Below are 19,621 nucleotides of genomic sequence, written 5' to 3' on the forward strand. Positions count from 1 at the left end.
GGCGCTAGGGTTGTCACCCGCCCGGTCGCGCGAGCGACGTGGATGGGTCAGGGTCTCAGTCCTAAGATGGGAAATGTTTTTTTAGCTTTGTATAGGAGAGACGGTTGGCATCTCCCCTGATAGGGACGGGAACAGCTTTTGGGCTTTCCTCCATCACACTGCAGTTAAGGCTACCCGCTTCGGCGGATCTTACCCAAATTTTAAAAGTTAGCTTTGTCTATTTTGAATGGATCAAATTTTCATATTACTCTTAGTTTACATATTATTCTGAAATAGTGATTTACTAACATTTAAAATCTGTTTAAATCAAATTTTACACTATAATAAGGACTTATTTTAATATTAAAATTCGTTATATAATAAAACACGTACAAATTTCTTTCTAATTGTACTTTCAGTCAGTAATTGAAGTTTCAAAGTAACGACAAATCAATAATTTTATTTTCTTAGTAATTCAGAAAATAGCAGCCGACAACTTTGGAATTCTCAAGCTAACATTTTTATTAAACCAATTATCATAATTTGGTTTCGAAACCAATGAAGACACGCATGCCTCGTATAACTGTATAAGAAGTTAGGCACATAGCAAACAAAAATCTATAGTTTCTAACTAGCAAACTTGTGAGCTGTGTTTAGCATTATATGTAGTACATTTAAACAAATAAACAAACTTATTTTGAAGTTAGTCCTGTTTTCATGACATTGTAGACTCCCAAGCAAAAAATGCCTCTCCTCCCTCGAGGCTGAGTGAGGCATTCCGGATCTTGTTCCTGCTTCAGATACTGTTCATTTTCGGAGTGTGAAGCACCATTCATTGGAGACAGTATTTTCATTTTCCGTATTCATCTTCCTGTTCAATGTTACCATATGGATGCCAAGTATTTGACACTGATGAATGATTCAAGCTTAATGGCCTTTGTATTACCGTATACTCTCTCCGTTTCAGGTTATAAGACGTTTTGATTTTCGTTCAACCTGTTTTAAGTTTGACTAAGTTTATAAACAAATATAGTAATACTTATAATATTAAATTAGTTTCATCAAATCGATAATTGAATATATTTTCATGATAAATTTGTCTTGGGTCAAAAATGTTACTACTTTTTTCTACAAACTTAGTCAAACATAAAGCAGTTTGACATTGACAAAAGTCAAAACGTCTTGTAACCTGAAACGGAGGAAATATATGGTTTAATTACTGTGTACTTTGATTTATCAAACTTCAACATATTTTTATCATGGTTTCCACTCTTCTTAGAAACATGTTAACTATGCATGTCATGGTGAATCTATAAGACCCCAAAGGTTTTAATGCCATACCTTAAAGTGTACAATCGATTTTAACCGTACATTTTTTTTTCAGATAATGGAATAAATCTTAGCCTTTAAGAAGCTGCAACTACTTGTTACAGTACATCATTATCTCAAAGAGAGTAAATATGCTGGCAACTTCATAATGACGGATAAAAATACCAACACAAAAGGAGAAAATAATTATTAAAGTCTATTTGAAAATCAACATCTGAAGTTGACGGAAATCTAACAAGACTGTGACTTCTTAGATTCGACATGCCGAATGTATTAATTAGGTCCTTATTCTCTTAATACTTATGAAGTTGTGTCTAGAACCGGAGTACGTAAGTGCGTTGCTCTAAAAGTAATATCTATATAATATTTATTTGAAGATTCATTTAAACTATATCATTTCCACTCAACCATAGAACCCAACGGAAGCACATGCTCCTACAAATTCAACCATACATTTTGGCAGTCATTGTAGTTTACTTATACTAATGCAATAACTTCAGTTCATGCCATGTATTATAATAATACTTTACCGTATGACTACATCTTGCCTCATGTTTGCCACTACTTGTTTACTGTGAACACATTTTTAGAATTATGTTTCATGTAAAATTTTTCTATGTAATTTTTTTTAAAAAAGTCAAGTAAATCTATGTTTCAACTTTGTAATAATAACCCTCGATTAATCATTTGTTGATTGCTGGTCTCGTTTTGCATTAAAAAAAAGGCAAAATTGGTTCTGGAGCATCGAAAGTTCTCGATTTTTGTTTTATAGCATTGAAAGTTCATGGTTCACTTTAGTAGCACAGAGAATTACTTCCGTTACTTATTTTTAGCATTCCGTCCAAACTTCAGTTAGTTTTGTTTTCTTCTTATTGTTTTTCAACAAAAAAAACACCAGCCGTGCCCTGTTCCTTCCTCGTCACCCCCAAAATCGCAGTCATACACGAGCTCAGGCTGGTCAGCCATGGTGCGAACGCAGGACGCTTGCTCCACAAGCTCGTCATGTACGCCAACCCTATCCGCAAGCCATGTTCGTCCGCGCTTGCCAGACAACGCCATCGTCGATCTCATCTGCCGCACCGCCATGCTAGAGCTTGTTCAAATGCCACGTGATTAACCAGGTCCACCTCCTCCGCGGCCACGCCGCTTCCAAGTTCGTCCGTGCGCGCTGCCCCTGGTCTCCCCCTGATGCGTCATCCTCAAGCTCATCCATCAACGCGTTCGAGCCCGCCCGAAGCGTTGTTGTCCAGCACGTCACCGGCATCCTCGGGCCTGAACGGAAACAACGTCCTCCAGCTGATTGTTGGCGCCATTGAGCTCGCCCGAACAAGCCACCCTCGAGCTCATCCATCGGCCCTCGAAGGCTCGAACTCGCCTCAAAGCACCACCCTCGCGCTCGTCGCGGGCTCGCCTGAGTGCCGACCCACTCCTCCTTGCCCTGGACCAGTTTTCTGCTGACCCAAGAGCCGCCACCTCTAGCTTGCCTGAACCAGCCACCCTCCAACCCACTCAGCACTATACTGTCGAGGTCAAGCTCGCCTACTGCCTTGAAGAGTGGTCGGCCATAGGAGGCAGACCAGGGGCGAAGCCAGTATTTGAGATTAAGGGGTGTGTGGTGAGGATAATCCATGAGACCGAATAACTAATATTGATAGCAAAGAAGGTCAAATAGTCACCGTCAATAACAATCAATGTGTAGACTAGTCTTTTAAAAAAAACTTAAATTTTAGCCCTTTAATAATATCATTAAAAGTTTGAAACTAGCCTTTATTGCTAAATTCTTTGAATGCAAACTATTGAATAATCTCACAAATAAGTATCATCTATTTTACGTTGAAAAAGATGAGAAATCATAAACTAATTTTATAGATCATGTTTCTTACTAATATTTTTAGACTTGCTAACTAACTAAACTGATAATACTTTCAAGTTACACAAATAAATAGATAAATACTTATCTTAGTTAACCTTAATATATAAGTAAAAACAGGGGGTGTAGTGGTGGTGGTCTTTGGATAGGGGGTGTTGGCACCCTCCGGCACCCCTAGCTGCGCCACTGAGGCAGAGTGCAGGAGGAAGAAGACGTGTGTAGGATGGGGTGAGGAGACGGAACTGCTGAAGGAATGCTAAAAGTAGTAACGGAGGTAATTTTCAGTGTTATTAAAGTGAACCATAAACTTTTGATGCTATATAATCAAAATCGAAAACTTTTAATGCTATAAAACCAATTTGGCCTAAAAACACTCAGTCTTAACACTTGCCGGTGTACGAGAACAAATGCCAACCCTGGTGTCGGGGAAGCACCGCGAAGGTGCGATAGTGAAATCATGTTCATCTAAACCTGGTGCTCACAGTAGAACACATGAGGGTGCATGTCTAGGAATTGCTGCAAGTTTACATCTTAAGCTTGTGTGTGACTGTACAGTGGGTGTTTGTGCATATGCGTGTACAGTGGTATTAGAAGGGGGTGCATTCAGCATGTGTGTGTGTTCGGTTGAGATAAATTGACTTATAGGTTAGTATAGGTTTTTGGTTTGTTGAAATTATAAGCACATAATGATTTAATTTATTCCATAAATAAATCATAACATTGCAGATGTAAACTAGCATGAACGCATCATTAGATCTACACATGTAAACTAAGCAGTAAAACATGAACAGATCAAATATGCGCAACATATCGAACACGTATCGAAGTGGCGGAAAGACCGGTTGCTCGGCAGGAACTACTCGCGGTTGCGGGCGTTGACGAAAGCGCGCAGCACGCGAGCGGAGAGGAAGGCGAGCCGTCGCGGACGAACAGGGAGCAGTCGCGCGAAGTGCTTCCCAAAAACCTTATTGCCGCCTTCTCCTGGTGTAGGGTGTCGAAGGCAGAGGTTCCGGAGACCTGCTCTCCCGATCGCCGGTGCACGCCGGCGAGCGGGATGGAGTAGTCTACAAGCGACGGCGCAGCACAGAGTAGGAGGCAAACCCAAGATTGATTTCGCGTGTGTTGCGTGAAGGCAGCGGCTCGGTTTATATAGAGATAGGTCGCTTGATCAGGGCGTCCGCACGATCTCCACTCCGCGTAACCGAACCGGATAAGTCGCGCGTAACTTATCTGGACTCCACACCGTTTTCACACACCGGATTTTTCGGAATGTTTCCAAAACAAAACAAATCCGAATTTCCTGTAGCAAAACAAAACTGCAAAAGGAGGCTGCATCTGCGCAAGGGTGAGGAGCTAATTTTGCGGAACATTCGACGCTTACGTCGTGCACGCGCCGCCCGCCAGGCCATGCGAGGCGAGCGAGCGCGCGCGTGTTCCCCCTCTTCTCTCCACCACACATACTTCAAGCGGGTAGGAGGGCATCCTCCCTTTTAAGGAGGTCCCTCTCTCGTAGAATAAGCAAGGTGGTACTAAACTCCACATGCATGCCATCCCATGAGGTGGGCTTTTGTGATTTTCCAAAGAATTAATCTTCGAATGGACCTTAGCCCATCTATTAATTCGAACAATCCCCCACCAAATCTCAAAATCCCACTGAGATTTGTCTTTTCCAATGTACTGTTTATATACCAGCGATTCGATGGAGACCGATTAAGGACGAACATCCACCTAGAACTCCAAGCTACAAATACTCACAACTTAAACAATGGACGACGCCTTGAATTGCAAGTCTTGTGCAAGCAAGTTTTACTCAGAGTCTTATTGTCACGCCCGGAATTTCTATCCAAAATTCCAAACGCTTACATGTGTGTGAACCCTCGTCCAGGAATCAGCCGAGGCACACAATAACAAATTGATAATAGAGTACAATTATTACTCTAATTAATAAGCGAATAAAATTTCATTACAGAGGTAGATAGTTCCTCTCAATCAATAAAGATCTAAGCAGCGGAAAGAAAAATAAGATAAACGGCGCAGACGACTCCACTCCACAGGCAGCTTGACCAGGGCTACACCTAATCCTCCACACCATCAGCATCACTGTAGAACTCCTCCTCTGATGAATAATTGCAAGGTGAGTATATGACATACTCAGCAAGCCACGCAACAAATATGCAAGTGCACAGGATAACAAAGGATGGCATAGTAGGGTTTCATTTGCATAAACAACATTTAATAAACATTTCAGAATTTAATAAAACAGTTAAGTAATAATTAAACAATATTAATCCAACGCTATACAACATACCCTGTTGCATAGGCCCAACCATTCTGAACAACTATCCCGGCTGCACAGTTCTATCTCCAAACCAGGAATTAACCATTCCAAACCAAGAGCTAATCAAATTATTACCAGTTATAGCATCTTTTATTATGATGGGAAGTGTGAGACTAATCACGAAAGACATTGTTAGACCCGCCCATAATCGCGGGCACGACTATTCGAATAGTTTTACTCTGGCCAGAGGCGTACCACTGTACCCACAAGACACAGCCCCACGACATGTCACCATGTGCCTCAATACTACCACGGTTCCTCGGAAAGGAGCTGTGACAGTACCCCTCGCACAACACAATCCACCACAGCGCACCGTTCCTAGATCATAATCACCCCCTTATAAACAAGGCATGGACTCCCCAGCGACCCCCGTGGGCTTATCTCCGCCACTTCTCAGTCTGGTGCTCCATAATGAACCATGCTATACAAAAGGTAAAGCCGTTGCCCACGCTGGCTTGTGGTTGGCACGGTTAATGTTTCACAACCGAAACTCGTGAACTGGTCCTTAATTGTCATGAGCACGACCATCAAAACCATGTGCTCACAACCCACCATTATCAAGTTTTAGTTGGCAATTTAATTAATTAACCAATCACGATTGGCCATCGTGAGCTATCATTAAGCCATCATTAAATAATAGTGAATTATAAGTTATCCCAATAGTGTGCTAAAGTTTCTATGCATGGCTAAGCAATCGTATCTATTATCTAGCTGAACCAATATATAAAGCTCAACTAGTCAAGTTACAATAACCCAAGGTATCAAGGAATAAAGTAATCAAGAACAAAAGGGCTATAACAAACAATAGGTTAATTCCACCCAATGACATTCGAAAATAAATGCAATAGTTGAATAGAAACAATAGCTTTAAACGGGATCAACATGCTCAAAGGGTTATTTGGGATCCGCGTGACTTGCCTTGCTGGCCTTGGAACTCTTCAAATTCTTCTCCTGCGAAAACGGACTCTCCGAAAACGTTGGAATCTAAACAGAAAGGAGCAAAATCACCAAACAGCACATAAACAAGCATGAACAGTACATGTGGATATTTTTAACATGTAGATCTCAATTTTAGAAAAATTTAGAGACTTGAACCAACTAAATCCGAGCTAAGATGAATTAGTTATGAATTTTCAAAGATTAAATCGGATTAAATCATTTATTTAGATTTTAATTGAATTATGACGCAATAATAAATTATTTTTGAAAAGGAAAAAGGGGTTTATTGCGTCAGCGGCTAGGGTTCGCGGTGAACCGGGTGCACGGCGGCGGCTCACGGAAACGGACGACCAAGATCGATTCATCCAAAGCGGACGGCCAAGATCCATCGGTCCATGACCGGGCCACGGGAACGACGACGATGACGTCAGCGGTGACGTCACCACCGGCGGCGGCTCGGGCGTGCATGCTCGCCGGCGAACGACGGCACGACAGCGCGAACGGAGGGAACCAACATGTAGAGGGCGACGCGGCGAACTCACCGGTGACCAAAACAATGGCAGAAGATCAATGGACGGCGACGGCGTCGAGAAAGAAGCGGCGGCGACCTTCGGCTTGACGACGGCGACGGTGTTCCGGCGGTCGACAGCGACGGCGGGGGGGCGGACGAGGTCGGCGACGGCTTGGCGATCACGATGGTGACCTCCCCGAGCGACGACGACCACCGTAGCGGCGGCGGCGCACGGCTGGACGAACGGTGGCGACGGCGGCGCTAGGCTACACGGCGCTAGGGCTCTACCGGCGACGAGAGGCGAAGGCGAGGGTGGCGGCGGGTAGCGGCGAGCTTGGGGGTCAATTTATAGGGGTTAGGAGGCGGCGGTGAAGGCCCACGGCGACCGGCGACGCGAAGGAAAGTCTAGGGTTCGGAGGAGAGAGATCGATCCGAATCAAACTTGAATCCACGGATTTCCAAACGATTTTAGCCGACGATTCCAAAAGAGAAAAGGTAGAGGAGATCCCGAAGATCATTTCCCCTCTACTGATTTCACCGGAAAAGGAAAGGGGCGGCCGAATTTGGAAGGAGACGGCGGCGGCGCGGCGCTAGGGCTCGGGCGGCGGGCGGCTGGAGGTAGACGACGACCTGACAGGCGGGCCCCACCTGTCAGCGTCCGAGGGCGTGCACACGCGGCTGCTGCGGGCGGACTGGGCTGGCTTGGGCCGGGGAGAGAGAGAGAAGGTTTTGGGCCGACTTTCGGCCCAAAGCCAAAAGAGGATTTTAAAAACCTTTTTCAATTTAAATTATTCATTAAATGCAATTCCATTTATTAAAAATACTTCCTTAGCTCAAATAAATCCCAGAAAAATCTAGGAATTATAGAATTAAGCAAAGTATTTAATGAAATTTTATCTGGCCCCATTTTATATTGGAATTTATTAATTAAAACTAGATCTTCTCTTCTAGGCTTTTAAAATAAATTCTAATAATTCCAATTTAGACAACAATTTATATATTTGGGATTTTTAGGGTGTGACACTTATCTGGTACTAGACCGTCTATAGACTACCCCTCGGGTGGAGCGTATAAGTCATACTCCTAGGTCTTTAGTAAGCTTCCTAGAAGATTCACCCAAAATCTTCATAGACTGTGACCAACAGTCAAGCTCACAAAGGTAAGTTCTTTCAAGAATGCTCTGCAGGACAGCATCTTCGCTAATTAAAGCCAACAGAACTCATTAAGGTATAGCCAACCTGCCTTGCAGCTCACGAGAGTACATGCATCTTCACTTAGAGAGGGTATAGATTGGTACTCTTCTCTAGTTTACTAATGGTTTGTTCTTCCCAGGTACTAATTCACGGGATCTCCGATCATAGACTGGGTTACTACCATAGTATAACTCACATGGGTCTCAAACCCATTTCCTTCGATGCATTGCCTATCACATTTCGTGATAGTCCCTTCGTGAAGGGATCTGATAGGTTTCTAGCTGTTTGGATGTAATCCAACGTTATAACTCTAGAGTTTCTCAATTTCCTGGCAAACTTCAATCGTCTTTTCACATGTCTAGACGATTTCATATTATCATTAGAAGTATTCACTTTGACAATTACCGTTTGATTGTCACAGTTCATAAGGATAGCCGGCACCGGTTTTTCAACAATAGGCATATCCATTAATAGATCACGTAGCCATTCTGCCTCAATAGTAGCAGTATCCAGTGCCGTCAACTCTGCTTCCATGGTTGACCTCGTCAAAATGGTCTATTTGCAAGACCTCCACGAAACAGCACCACCACCCAGTGTGAAGACATATCCACTAGTGGCATTGATCCCATCCATATCAGAGATCCAGTTAGAATCACTATAACCCTACAGTACCGCAGGATACCCAGTATAGTGAAGCCCCAATTCCATAGTACCTTTCAGATAGCGCATTACTCGCTCAAGTGCACGCCAGTGATCATCTCCTGGATTAGAGGTAAACCGGCTCAACTTGCTCACAACAAAGGAGATATCAGGCCTAGTTGCACTAGCCAGGTACATCAGCGAGCCAATGATTTGGGAGTATTCCAGTTGATTCCTAGCAATTCTTTTGTTCTTGCGAAGCAACAAGCTAGGATCATAAGGTGTTGGAGAAGACTTACTATCAATGTAGCCAAAGCGATTCAAGATCTTCTCCACATAATGGGACTGCAAGAGTGTAATCTCATTCTCAACTCTAATTAGCTTAATGTTTAAGATAACATCAGCTACTCCCAAATCCTTCATATCAAAATTTTGAGACAAGAATGATTTAACCTCATTTATCACCTCAAGGTTTGTCCTAAATATCAGTATGTCATCAACATAGAAGCACAGAATAACTCCCTCACCCCCACCATGGCGATAGTACACACATTTATCTGTCTCATTGACTGCAAAGCCTGCAGATGTCAATGTTTTGTCAAATTTCTCATGCCATTGCTTAGGAGCTTGTTTCAGACCATACAAAGACTTCAACAATTTGCACACTTTGCCTTCTTGACCTACAACTACAAACCCATCAGGTTGATCCATATAGATCACCTCATTCAGCTCTCCATTAAGAAAACCTGTCTTAACGTCCATTTGATGAACGAGAAGACCATGTGAGGCTGCTAGGGAAAGTAGCACACGAATTGTGGTCAATCTAGCAATTGGTGAGTAAGTGTCAAAGAAATCTTCGCCTTCTTTCTGAGTATAGCCCTTAGCAACAAGCTGAGCCTTGTACTTTTCAATAGTACCGTCAGGCCTAAGCTTCTTCTTGAACACCCACTTGCAACCCACAGGTTTACACCCATAGGGTCGTTCTGTCACCTCCCAAGTCCCGTTCGCGATAATGGAATCCATTTCACTACGGACAGCCTCCTTCTAGTAGTCTACATCAGGAGATGCATATGCTTCTGAAATTGACTGAGGAGTGTCATCCACGAGGTACATAGTGAAATCATCACCAAAGGACTTAGCCGTCCTTTGTCTCTTACTCCTTCGAGGAGCTTCACTGGCATCCTCCTCAGTGACATGTTCATGTGTATGTTCTGTTTGTTCTAGTGGTGTGATTGAACTGGGAATTATTTCAGAGGGTTGGCTCGAACTACTATGTGTATCCTTCATTGGGAAAAAGCTCTCAAAGAAGGTAGCATCACGAGACTCCATAATTGTACCAACATGCATGTCAGGTACCTCAGATTTAACTATAAAAAATCTATAGGCAATGCTTTGATGAGTATATCCTAGAAAGACACAGTCCACAGTCTTAGGTCCCAGTTTGTGCTTCTTCGTTATTGGTACATTGCCTTTCTCCAAGCACCCCCATGTGCGCAAATAAGAAAGTGATGGTTTTCTCCCAGTCCATATCTCATATGGTGTTTTGTCCTTATTTCTCTTAGGAACTCTGTTTAACACATGATTCGAGGTCAACAATGCCTCCCCCCACCATGCCTTAGGTAGTCCCGCGGTGTCCAACATGGCATTCACCAAGTCAGTCAGTGTGTGGTTCTTCCTTTCAGCAATCCCATTAGACTCGGGAGAATAGGGAGGCGTCCTCTCATGTATGATGCCATGTTCTTCACAGAATAAGTCAAACTCGTTTGAGAAAAACTCTCCACCATGATCAGACCTAAGTCTTTTTATCTTTCTGTCAAGTTGATTTTTAACTTCTGCCTTATAACTTTTAAAATAGTCTAGAGCCTCGTCTTTCGTTTTGAACAAGTACACATAGCAAAATCTAGTAGCATCATCAATCAACATCATGAAATATCATTTTCCACCCTTCGTCAACACCCCATTCATTTCACAAAGATCTGAATGTAGGAGTTTTAGTAGTGCCAAGTTTCTCTCCTCGGTAGCGTTGTGAGGCTTGCGAGGTTGCTTCGATTGCACACAACTATGGCACTTAGAACCTTTGACAATGGAAAACTTAGGAATTAAACACATGCTGGAAAGCCGAGACATCAAGCCAAAATTAATATGACATAAACGTGAGTGCCAAACATTAGCCTCATCATCCACACTACCACAAATATGGTTCACAGACTTATTGCAGAAATCAGAAAAGGAAAAGCGGAACAGGCCTCCGCACTCATAACCTTTACCAATAAAATATCCATGTTTAGACACGACTATTTTATTACACTCAAAAACCAACTTAAATCCGTCTCTAGTCAGACGGGAGCCACTAACAAGATTCCTGTCGATAAAAGGGACATGCTGCATGTTCTTCAGCTGCACAATCTTTCCCGAAGTAAACTTCAGATCTACCGTACCAACACCATAAACAGAAGCATGTGACCCATTCCCCTTTAGGACGGTGGAACCCCGTGCGACCTGATAAGAAGAAAACAATGAGATGTCAGCACAAACATGTACATTGGCCCCAGTATCAACCCACCAATTAGTAGACTGATTAACTAAAAAAACAGTAGGTAAATTACCATACCCGCTTCCATCTCCAGTGTTGCCAATGGTCACATTAGCAGACTTAGAAGTCTGCCCTGCAGGTGCCTTCATCCCCTTACGCTGTGGACACTTCCTAGCCAAATGACCAGGTTGGTCACACACAAAGCAAGTCCTCTCATCCTGATTAGGATTGTTGTTGTTGTTCTTCTTCTTCTTGAAGTTGGTGGTCTATTGAGCTTTGTATTTCCCCTTGCTCTTGCTCTGGGCCTTGTGCACAACATTGGTACTGAACTGCCCACCATCGCCCTTAGACGCGGCGTCCTTTTCCAGAGCTTTCTCCTCAGCATCAAAAGACGCTATCAACCCCTCAACGGAGTATTCCTGTCTCTTGTGTTTGAGTGCAGTACTGAAACTTCTCCAAGATGGAGGTAGTTTCGCAATAATGCACCCGGCCACAAATTTGTCGGGTAAGACATACTTAAGGAGTTCGAGTTCCTTAGCCATGGTTTGTATCTCATGAGCCTGTTCGACTATAGAACGGTTGTCAGCCATTCTATATGTATGAAACTGCTCCATGATATACAGATCATTGCTAGCATCAGTAGCACCGAATTTAGTATTCAGTGCATCCCACAACTCCTTAGCGTCGGTCATGTGAATATACACCTCGACCAGACGATCGCCAAGAACGCTAAGAATGCATCCCACAAAGAGAGTAGTGGCTTCCTCAAATTGCTTCTGCTGATCAGCAGTAAGAATTCCTTCAGGTTTGCCAGTACTCACCCAGAAGCATTTCATAGCTGTCAGCCATAGAGTGACCCTGATCTGCAATCTCTTAAAGTGCACACCGGTGAATTTATCCGGTCTCAGTGCATCGGCAAAACCAGCCATAGTAAAATCACAGCGCCTATAATAAGGTTTTTTGGATTGTTGAAATTATAATCACATAATGATTTAATTTATTCCATAAATAAATTATGACATTGCAGATGTAAACTAGCATGAACGCATCATTAGATCTACACATGTAAACTAAGCAGTAAAACATGAACAAATCAAATATGCGTAACATATCGAATACGTACCGAGATGGCGGAAAGACTGGTTGCTGTGCTTGAAATTAATTAGGACCCTTGATCCTCCCCTCACGGAGCTCCTCATAGACCTCACTGCCGGCCGCTGGATCTGGCAACGGCAGTCCTTCCGGCTGTTCCACCTCCACCTCCTTCCCGGCCACCAGCCACCACCTTCTCCATCACTGCTACCATTGCCGGATTTAGAGGAGGAGAAGGGGGAGACAGCGGCGGGGTACCAGGAGAACCCCTCAACGGGCACCTGCGCGTCGCGCCGTCACACCCGGATTCGCAGTCTGCTCACAAGAACGTTGGCTCCCGACGTTGACACCACACGCTCCTAGCAGTCGCGTTCCACACAGCCTCGTTTAGTCGCACAGGCACAGCAGGCGCCCCCTTCCTCCTCCACCGACCCTTCATCTCAAAAACCAAATCGAAGCGAGAGGAGGAGCACAAGCCGACCATCGCGGCGCTGGTGGCGAGTGAGGAGGTTAGGGTTTTGGGGGGTGGGAAAGGGAGGCGGTGCAGCTACCGGATGCAGAGGAGAAGATGGGGGGAGGACATGCGGCGGATGCAGAGAAGAGTGAGGAGGAGAAGTGCGAGAGAGATGACGACAATGGGAGTGTGGATAAGATCGAATTTTTTCGCAGTGGAGGAGGTGCTGGACCGACTATTACTATAGCTACCAGTTTTTACCTAAAACCGGTATCCATAATATAAATAAAGGTACCCGTTTTTCTAAAACAAGGGCAACTATAGTTTAGGTTCATGCTTTTATCTATATTTTTTGTTTTGTAGAATATAATCATATGATATCTTGTTTTAAAATTTAATTACAACGAATAAATCGGTGTGATTAGAACGTAGATTGGACAACTAGTTTATGAGAAAAAATGTTTTTAACATTTGTAACAAAGTAGTACAAATATGGAGGAGGGGGAGCATAAAGGGAGAAGCTCATGCATTGTATGGCATATGCAGTGAGAAGAAGCTTGATCGATCGAGCTACGTCAGGCGCACTTGATCGTTCAAGCTACGTCGGGCGCCTGACAAGAAGAAAGTTTTTATGTTAACTCTTAAATAAATTGACTTATAGATTAGCTATACTACTGCCTCAGTTTCATATTATAAGTTATTAGGCTTTTTTTCTAATCAAACTTTTTTAATTTTGACCAATTTATAGAAAAATATAGTAATATTTTTAACACAAATTAAACAAATATATTATCAAAATATATTCAGTGTTTTATATGTTGCTAATTTTTTCTATAATTTAATCAAACTAAACAAAATTTGACTAGAAAAAAATCATCTCAAATCTAACATCTAAAATATTAAAATAATTTTATTTTGATAATATGTTTTGATAATATCTAAAATATTTCGATAGTTTGTTTGTTTTGGGTTAAAAAATACTATTATATTTTTATATAAACATAGTCAAGAGTTAAAAATATACAAAGAAAAAGTGAAACGATTTACAATATGAAACAATATCAGGAAAAAAATATTCCTTTTTGTAAAAAGAAAATCTGAAACATATCAGAATGGCTGGAAAAAATTCCTTTTTTTCTTTATAGGAAAGAACCATTGGGTAGTGAGTAGCTGACGTGGTGATCCACGATTAGCCGACTGAGCAAGCACCCCACGAACAGATAAGACGGATAAACACAACGTCGCTAAAAAAGAACACAAGAAACCAACTCCGACGACCACCAGAGAGCATCAAGAATCTACGACGACCGGATCGATCATGGCCGCCACCATCCTGGACAGTCTGTAGCTCACGCCATCCCCTCCCTTCTCCGTCTCCACCACGCTGGTGCGCTCCTCCTCCTCCTACAGACATTTCCACCACGCCAACGCCGACGCCGCGGCCTCGCTCTTCGTCGCCAACCCAGCACTGGCCTTCAAGGTTCGTCGGCTATTAGCTTGGTAGTTGGTACACCTCTCGCTTGCAAAGATTTGTGTTCATGGCATTGCTCTGATCCGATTGGGATTGTGAGTTACTGTGCTTTGCAGGGAGGAGATTCGGCCCAGTCCCGGGTCACCGGCTCACCTAAGTCCTACGGTTCTTAGTGAGAGGAGCGCACAGACCTATACAATCTATACCTTAAGAATATAAACAGAGGTTGGCCTCCGACCCGGCCTTATCCCGGGTTCCAGGCTCACCTCTGTCCTTATCAGTCCTATGGTCCTCAGAGTGAGAGGAGCGTAGAGCCCTACAAGATCTATATTTTAAGAATATAAATAGAGGTTGGCCTCAAACCAGCCTTGTCCTCGGTAGATGAGTCCTACGGTCCTTGGTAAGAGGAGCGTAGAGATATATTCATTAAAGACATCTTCGAGAACCTCGTCTAAATATAACATAACCACCTTTTTAGGGACGCGGGGGCGTGGCCCCAAGCTGATTGGGATGACGAGCGTGCCTAGCACCTAGCTGTAAAGCACTGCTCTCCGCCATAAATGAAACATGTTTATGTATGAAACCCCCGCCAGTTTGGAGTCGAAAAGACATGGATAGGACTCTAGCGCTGAGTCATTAGGACAGGTGGCGCACTGGACACGTGTCGCGTATGCCCAGCGACACTTGATTTAGCCAAACGGGCAGATATAGAACCGTGGCGCTATTTTGGGCAAGCTGGGTCTCACCAGGCCCACCACTCGCCATGTGGTGGGCATGCTGACGCTCCCAGCTAGCCCAAAGTATGAGCCCGGGGAGCCCGGGGTATTGTAATCTTGATTTTTAGATAGGTTTCTCAGAGATCTTTGGAGGGAACTAGCCGGCATTGACAAGACGACTGAATGAAGACAAAAATGACTTGTAGCAATGTAAGCCCCTCCTAGTACTATAAAAGGAAAGGAAAATATTACATAGAAAGGGTTGCTTGTTTCTAGCTTGAAAAAGGCAAAGTTTGTATTTCTCTAGATCAAGATACCAACAAAGAAAAATGAGTAGGGTATTACACCTTCAGGTGGCTTAAACCTGTATAAATATCTTGTGTTCATCTGCTAGGCTTGGAGCTTGGGCCTTGTAGATTGTTTTCCTGTTCAACGTGCGCAGCTAACCCCCTGGTCAAATCTTCATTTTTGGGGAGGGGACTGCACTTCACCAATGCCGGAGAATTGCCTCTCTCACAAGGTGGTTCAATCTTATGCAGCTCACCTTGATTTCTTCATCGACACCGCAAGCAATTGGAGAAGAAGGACCATATTGCTTTTTCAAATTTTTCTAAGTATTTTTCTACAAAATGTAGCTCAAAAGTGTAATTTGCCTATTGTGAATGGGCTTCTTTGCAAAACTGAATGTAGCGTAGTCCAGATATATGCGATGCACTGTAACCACTCATGTACATTTCTAATTAACTCTATATTAACAAATGCATGTGTTTTCAAAAAAAGAAAAAAGAGTCTAGTAGGAGTAGAACCAAAACATTAGCTTTCACATTAATACTCCACTTGTACGATGAAGATGACATCATGACAACCGCGCGTTGGCGTTTACTTAGCAATGCATGTTGTACCCGGTCATTGCTTATTATTTACTCAATATAACTATCGATGGTCACATTTCTATGTGGAGTTGTCAGAAGCCTTTATTTCGTTGAAATTTGATACGTTCATTTTAGTATGAAAAATATACTGCTGGGTGACTACTTATGTACTCCTCTCATCAAATGAACAGAAGTGCCCAACAACACAAACCCATCCTCAGATCCACTAGTTACTCTGAGCTCATAGATAACAAGAGCACTACAAACACGAATCACCATGGTGGAGGGTGTTGTGGTGTCACACCCAGAAATTCGCTAACCCGAATTTAAGTAGAATGTGTATTAAAATCTCTGTCCAGGACCAATCAGAGTACACAAAAGATAAATAGATAAACAGATCCACGTTATACAAAAATTCTAAAATAATTCTTATATAAGTAGCGGAAATAAATAAATAATCAAAAACTCTAAACGAAGATCTTCTCAACAAAAGCGTAGCAACCTCCATACTCACAGGCATCCTCAACGTCCGGAACAAGCCTCTCAAAATAATCACCATCTGAATAATTATCTGCTTGTGAGGTTGGGGAAAAATAAAGCAAGATTGAGTACCAGCCACCGTACTCAACAAGTTATACCAACGGTAAGGCATGATGCAAGATATTCTCAAAGGAATGGCTATAGGATATTTGCATAATAGGAGCATATATAAATTATAATTTGCATGCAGTAAAATAGTAAATATAATTAATCAATATTAAACATCAGTGTCCAACGCTCAACCACGTGCAACAGGCCTAACCAAACCACCTGAATTATACCAATTTATTAAGTCATAATATTAGGAATGAGACTAATCACGGTGAGCTGGTTGACCGCCCAATAACCACGGGCACGGCTATTCAAATAGTTTTACTCTGATAAGAGGTGTACAACTTTACCCCCAAGACACTGCCTCACAACATGCCACCACGACATACCGAAAAGAGACTGTGATAGAACCCTTCGCATAACCCTCCCTAACCCCCCCCCCTCGTGGCTAGGTAAATCCGGAAGCACCAGAGACCGAAACCCTGATCCGTCCTGCACCATCTCTTCTACCCTTGCCGTGGTATGTTGTCTAGGTTAAGCTACACTCTAGATTCAGCCTACAGCCCATGCTAGCCTGTGATAAGTACGTGTATATCTTCCTGGAGTTCCCAAGAACAGGTCCTTAATTGTCATGGGCACGACTTGCAAAGCCATGCACTCACAACCCACATTTATAGCATATTTTAGTTTAATTAAATCTGTACCATGGCAGTACAGCATCATCATGTAATTAAGGACTAAGTTATAGTAAAGCCCGTTGTGAGCTAATTGATCTAAGCATGGCTAAGCATTCCTAAATCAAACATCTAGATATTTTATAACCCAAGTTATCAATAGCACAAAGTAGCAAAAGGCTTAGTACGATAGGTATCCATCCCACATGACATTATAAAATAACGCAATTTAATAGAAAAGCGGGAATTTGTAAAATATATTCAACATGAACAATGTTGTACGTATGACTTGCCTTTTTCTTGAGCTGTTGGAACCTCGGCAACCACTTCGAAGTAAACGGGAGCGTCGGAACTGCCTGATTCTATACGACAAATAAAGCACACAACAATAGAAGCAATAAGTCTACTGAATCAACAAAAGGAACCAATTTTAATGTATTCCAGACATTTTAACGAATTCATTGAAACTTGAATGGATTATAACGGAGCTCGGACGAATTAGATATGAATTTTAGAATATGAGCTGTCCAATTACTATCAACTGAAAATCCTTAGTCAATTATTACACATTAATGGAAAACGAACTCTGGTAATCAAGCCTCACGGGTTAGCGACTCAACAAGTCAACCTACCGTGGCACTGGACCACTTAAATGGTCAACCGAATCGTCGAACGGAACCAACGGCTCAGAACGGTTCTAGAATTAAGAACAACTTGATACGACCAAACGAACAAAATTTTGGGCTATACCGCGTGAGAACGAACGGTTAGCGGCTAGCTAGCGACTAAGGCACGGCTAGCGGCGGCGGCTAGGTACGGCAAACGGTAGGCCGATAGCAACTTAGTTGAACGGCTGAGGCTCGGCAAGGTGGCTACTGAGCGATGGCAACAGCTCGGCTGAGCTGGCAACACGCCAGCGGCGGTGGATAGGCATGGCAGCGGCTAGGCGCGGCACAGCTGCTAAGCACGGCTTACGTTACCTGGATACGGCAGAGAAGCCACGTATCCGTGTCGGATACTCAAACGGATACGGATGTGTATCGGATACGCCCCGATACGTATCCCGTACGTATCCCACGAGATCGCGATTTTCAATAAGAAAAACAAATCACGGATACTTCTCTGGTACGTCCCGGTAGACTCCGCTGCTCTTCCCTAGACGTCCCGCTGTCATCGCCACACACCGAATCAACCGCGTCGCCGGCGAAACAGTGCGCGCAAGCCGCAGGGCCATCGCTTATGGGTGAACTAGCGCCCAGCACCTCCGCCGCCAGGACCAGGGGTTAGGTCCGCCGCCGTTCCCCACACAACGCCTCCGTCGCCGGGCACAGCTAGCGCCGACACTTTTTTCTTTGCTCTCCTTTGAGATAAATCACATCTTCTAGCTTTCCATGCTTAATCTGCGATGCTTTCCTTATTTTTCTTGCTACGATTAGTCGTCAAGATTTTGGAAGTGGAAGTTCAAGTGCTAGTGCATGTGTATATCTAGGAATCCCAGTGCTAGTGCGGCTGCTAATGATGCTAACAAATTTATCAAAAGACTAACAGAACATCAAGGGCAAGCAACACCTTGATCTGGTGGTGGTTGGTGGCTTGGTGCTAGCGTCCTGCCACATGTTTACTCGACACTTCAATTGATATTATAAATACGATGCATCAATTTATTGATCTTTCATGTATGTGCTGGTTTTTCTCTGATTTATAGACAGCCGACAAGGTTAATTAGTTCACCAACTGAATTATCTAGAAAGGAGAATTAATTGGAGAAGATTGATAAGGAATCAGATACAAGAATGCTATGCTATGGATTATCTCCTTACAAAAGTTCACTATTTATATATTTTTAGTTTATATATATAAGCGTATCCCCGTATCCTTACTTTTAGAAAAATAACGTATCCACTTACCGCCGTATCACGTATCCATATCCATATCCCCGTATTTAGGTAACATCGGTGGCAGCGGTGATGTGGCACAGCGGCTAGGCGGTGGGATGGCCCGGCTAGCGCAGCGGCAGCAGCGGCATGGTGCTAGGGTTGGGCGACGGCGCTAGGCAGCAGCGCGGCAAGGTGCAGCAGTGGCGCTACGGCGGCAACACAAACACCTAAACCTAGGGGATGGAAAGAAGGCCTCACCGGGGAACAACGACCGGATGCGGCAAGGGGAGGGATGGCATGCACGTGGCAGGAGGAGGGGGAGGGAAAAGGTGCGAAGAGAGGGGGAACCCAAATAGAAAAGGATGGGGAAACAAATGCGGTGCCGTTTCGGGAAAAGAAAAGGAAACAGAATAGGAGTAGGGTGTCCCTAATGGGCGGGTGATCGCTCCCAGCGATTAACCTGCCCCTCCCCCCTATACTCCTCTCTCTTCTCTCTTTTCATCATAAATTTCAAAAAAAAAAACAAAGTTAGTAAAAAAATTA

The 19,621-nt window shown here is 43.4% G+C and overlaps 1 protein-coding gene and 1 non-coding gene across 3 annotated transcripts in view; both read left to right on the forward strand.

Annotated features, from left to right (window-relative positions):
- LOC127753027 (uncharacterized) overlaps positions 1-15,780 on the forward strand; it is a 28,441-nt gene extending 12,661 nt beyond the window's left edge. Inside the window, exon 3 of one of the 2 annotated variants that reach the window (XM_052278480.1) lies at positions 15,459-15,780. In XM_052278480.1, the coding sequence (XP_052134440.1) occupies positions 15,459-15,613 (155 nt within the window). In that variant the 3' untranslated portion in view covers positions 15,614-15,780. Of the gene's footprint in view, positions 1-708; positions 1,311-15,458 lie in introns of those variants that run through there. The other variant, XM_052278481.1, reaches the window with a different exon arrangement.
- Positions 85-204, forward strand: LOC127753551 (U6atac minor spliceosomal RNA). Its single transcript, XR_008012608.1, has one exon. It is a non-coding gene; the product is annotated as a U6atac minor spliceosomal RNA (small nuclear RNA).
- Positions 15,781-19,621: the final 3,841 nt, after the last annotated feature.

Source organism: Oryza glaberrima, chromosome 10, assembly GCF_000147395.1.
Source record: "Oryza glaberrima chromosome 10, OglaRS2, whole genome shotgun sequence".
Lineage (NCBI taxonomy): Eukaryota > Viridiplantae > Streptophyta > Magnoliopsida > Poales > Poaceae > Oryza > Oryza glaberrima.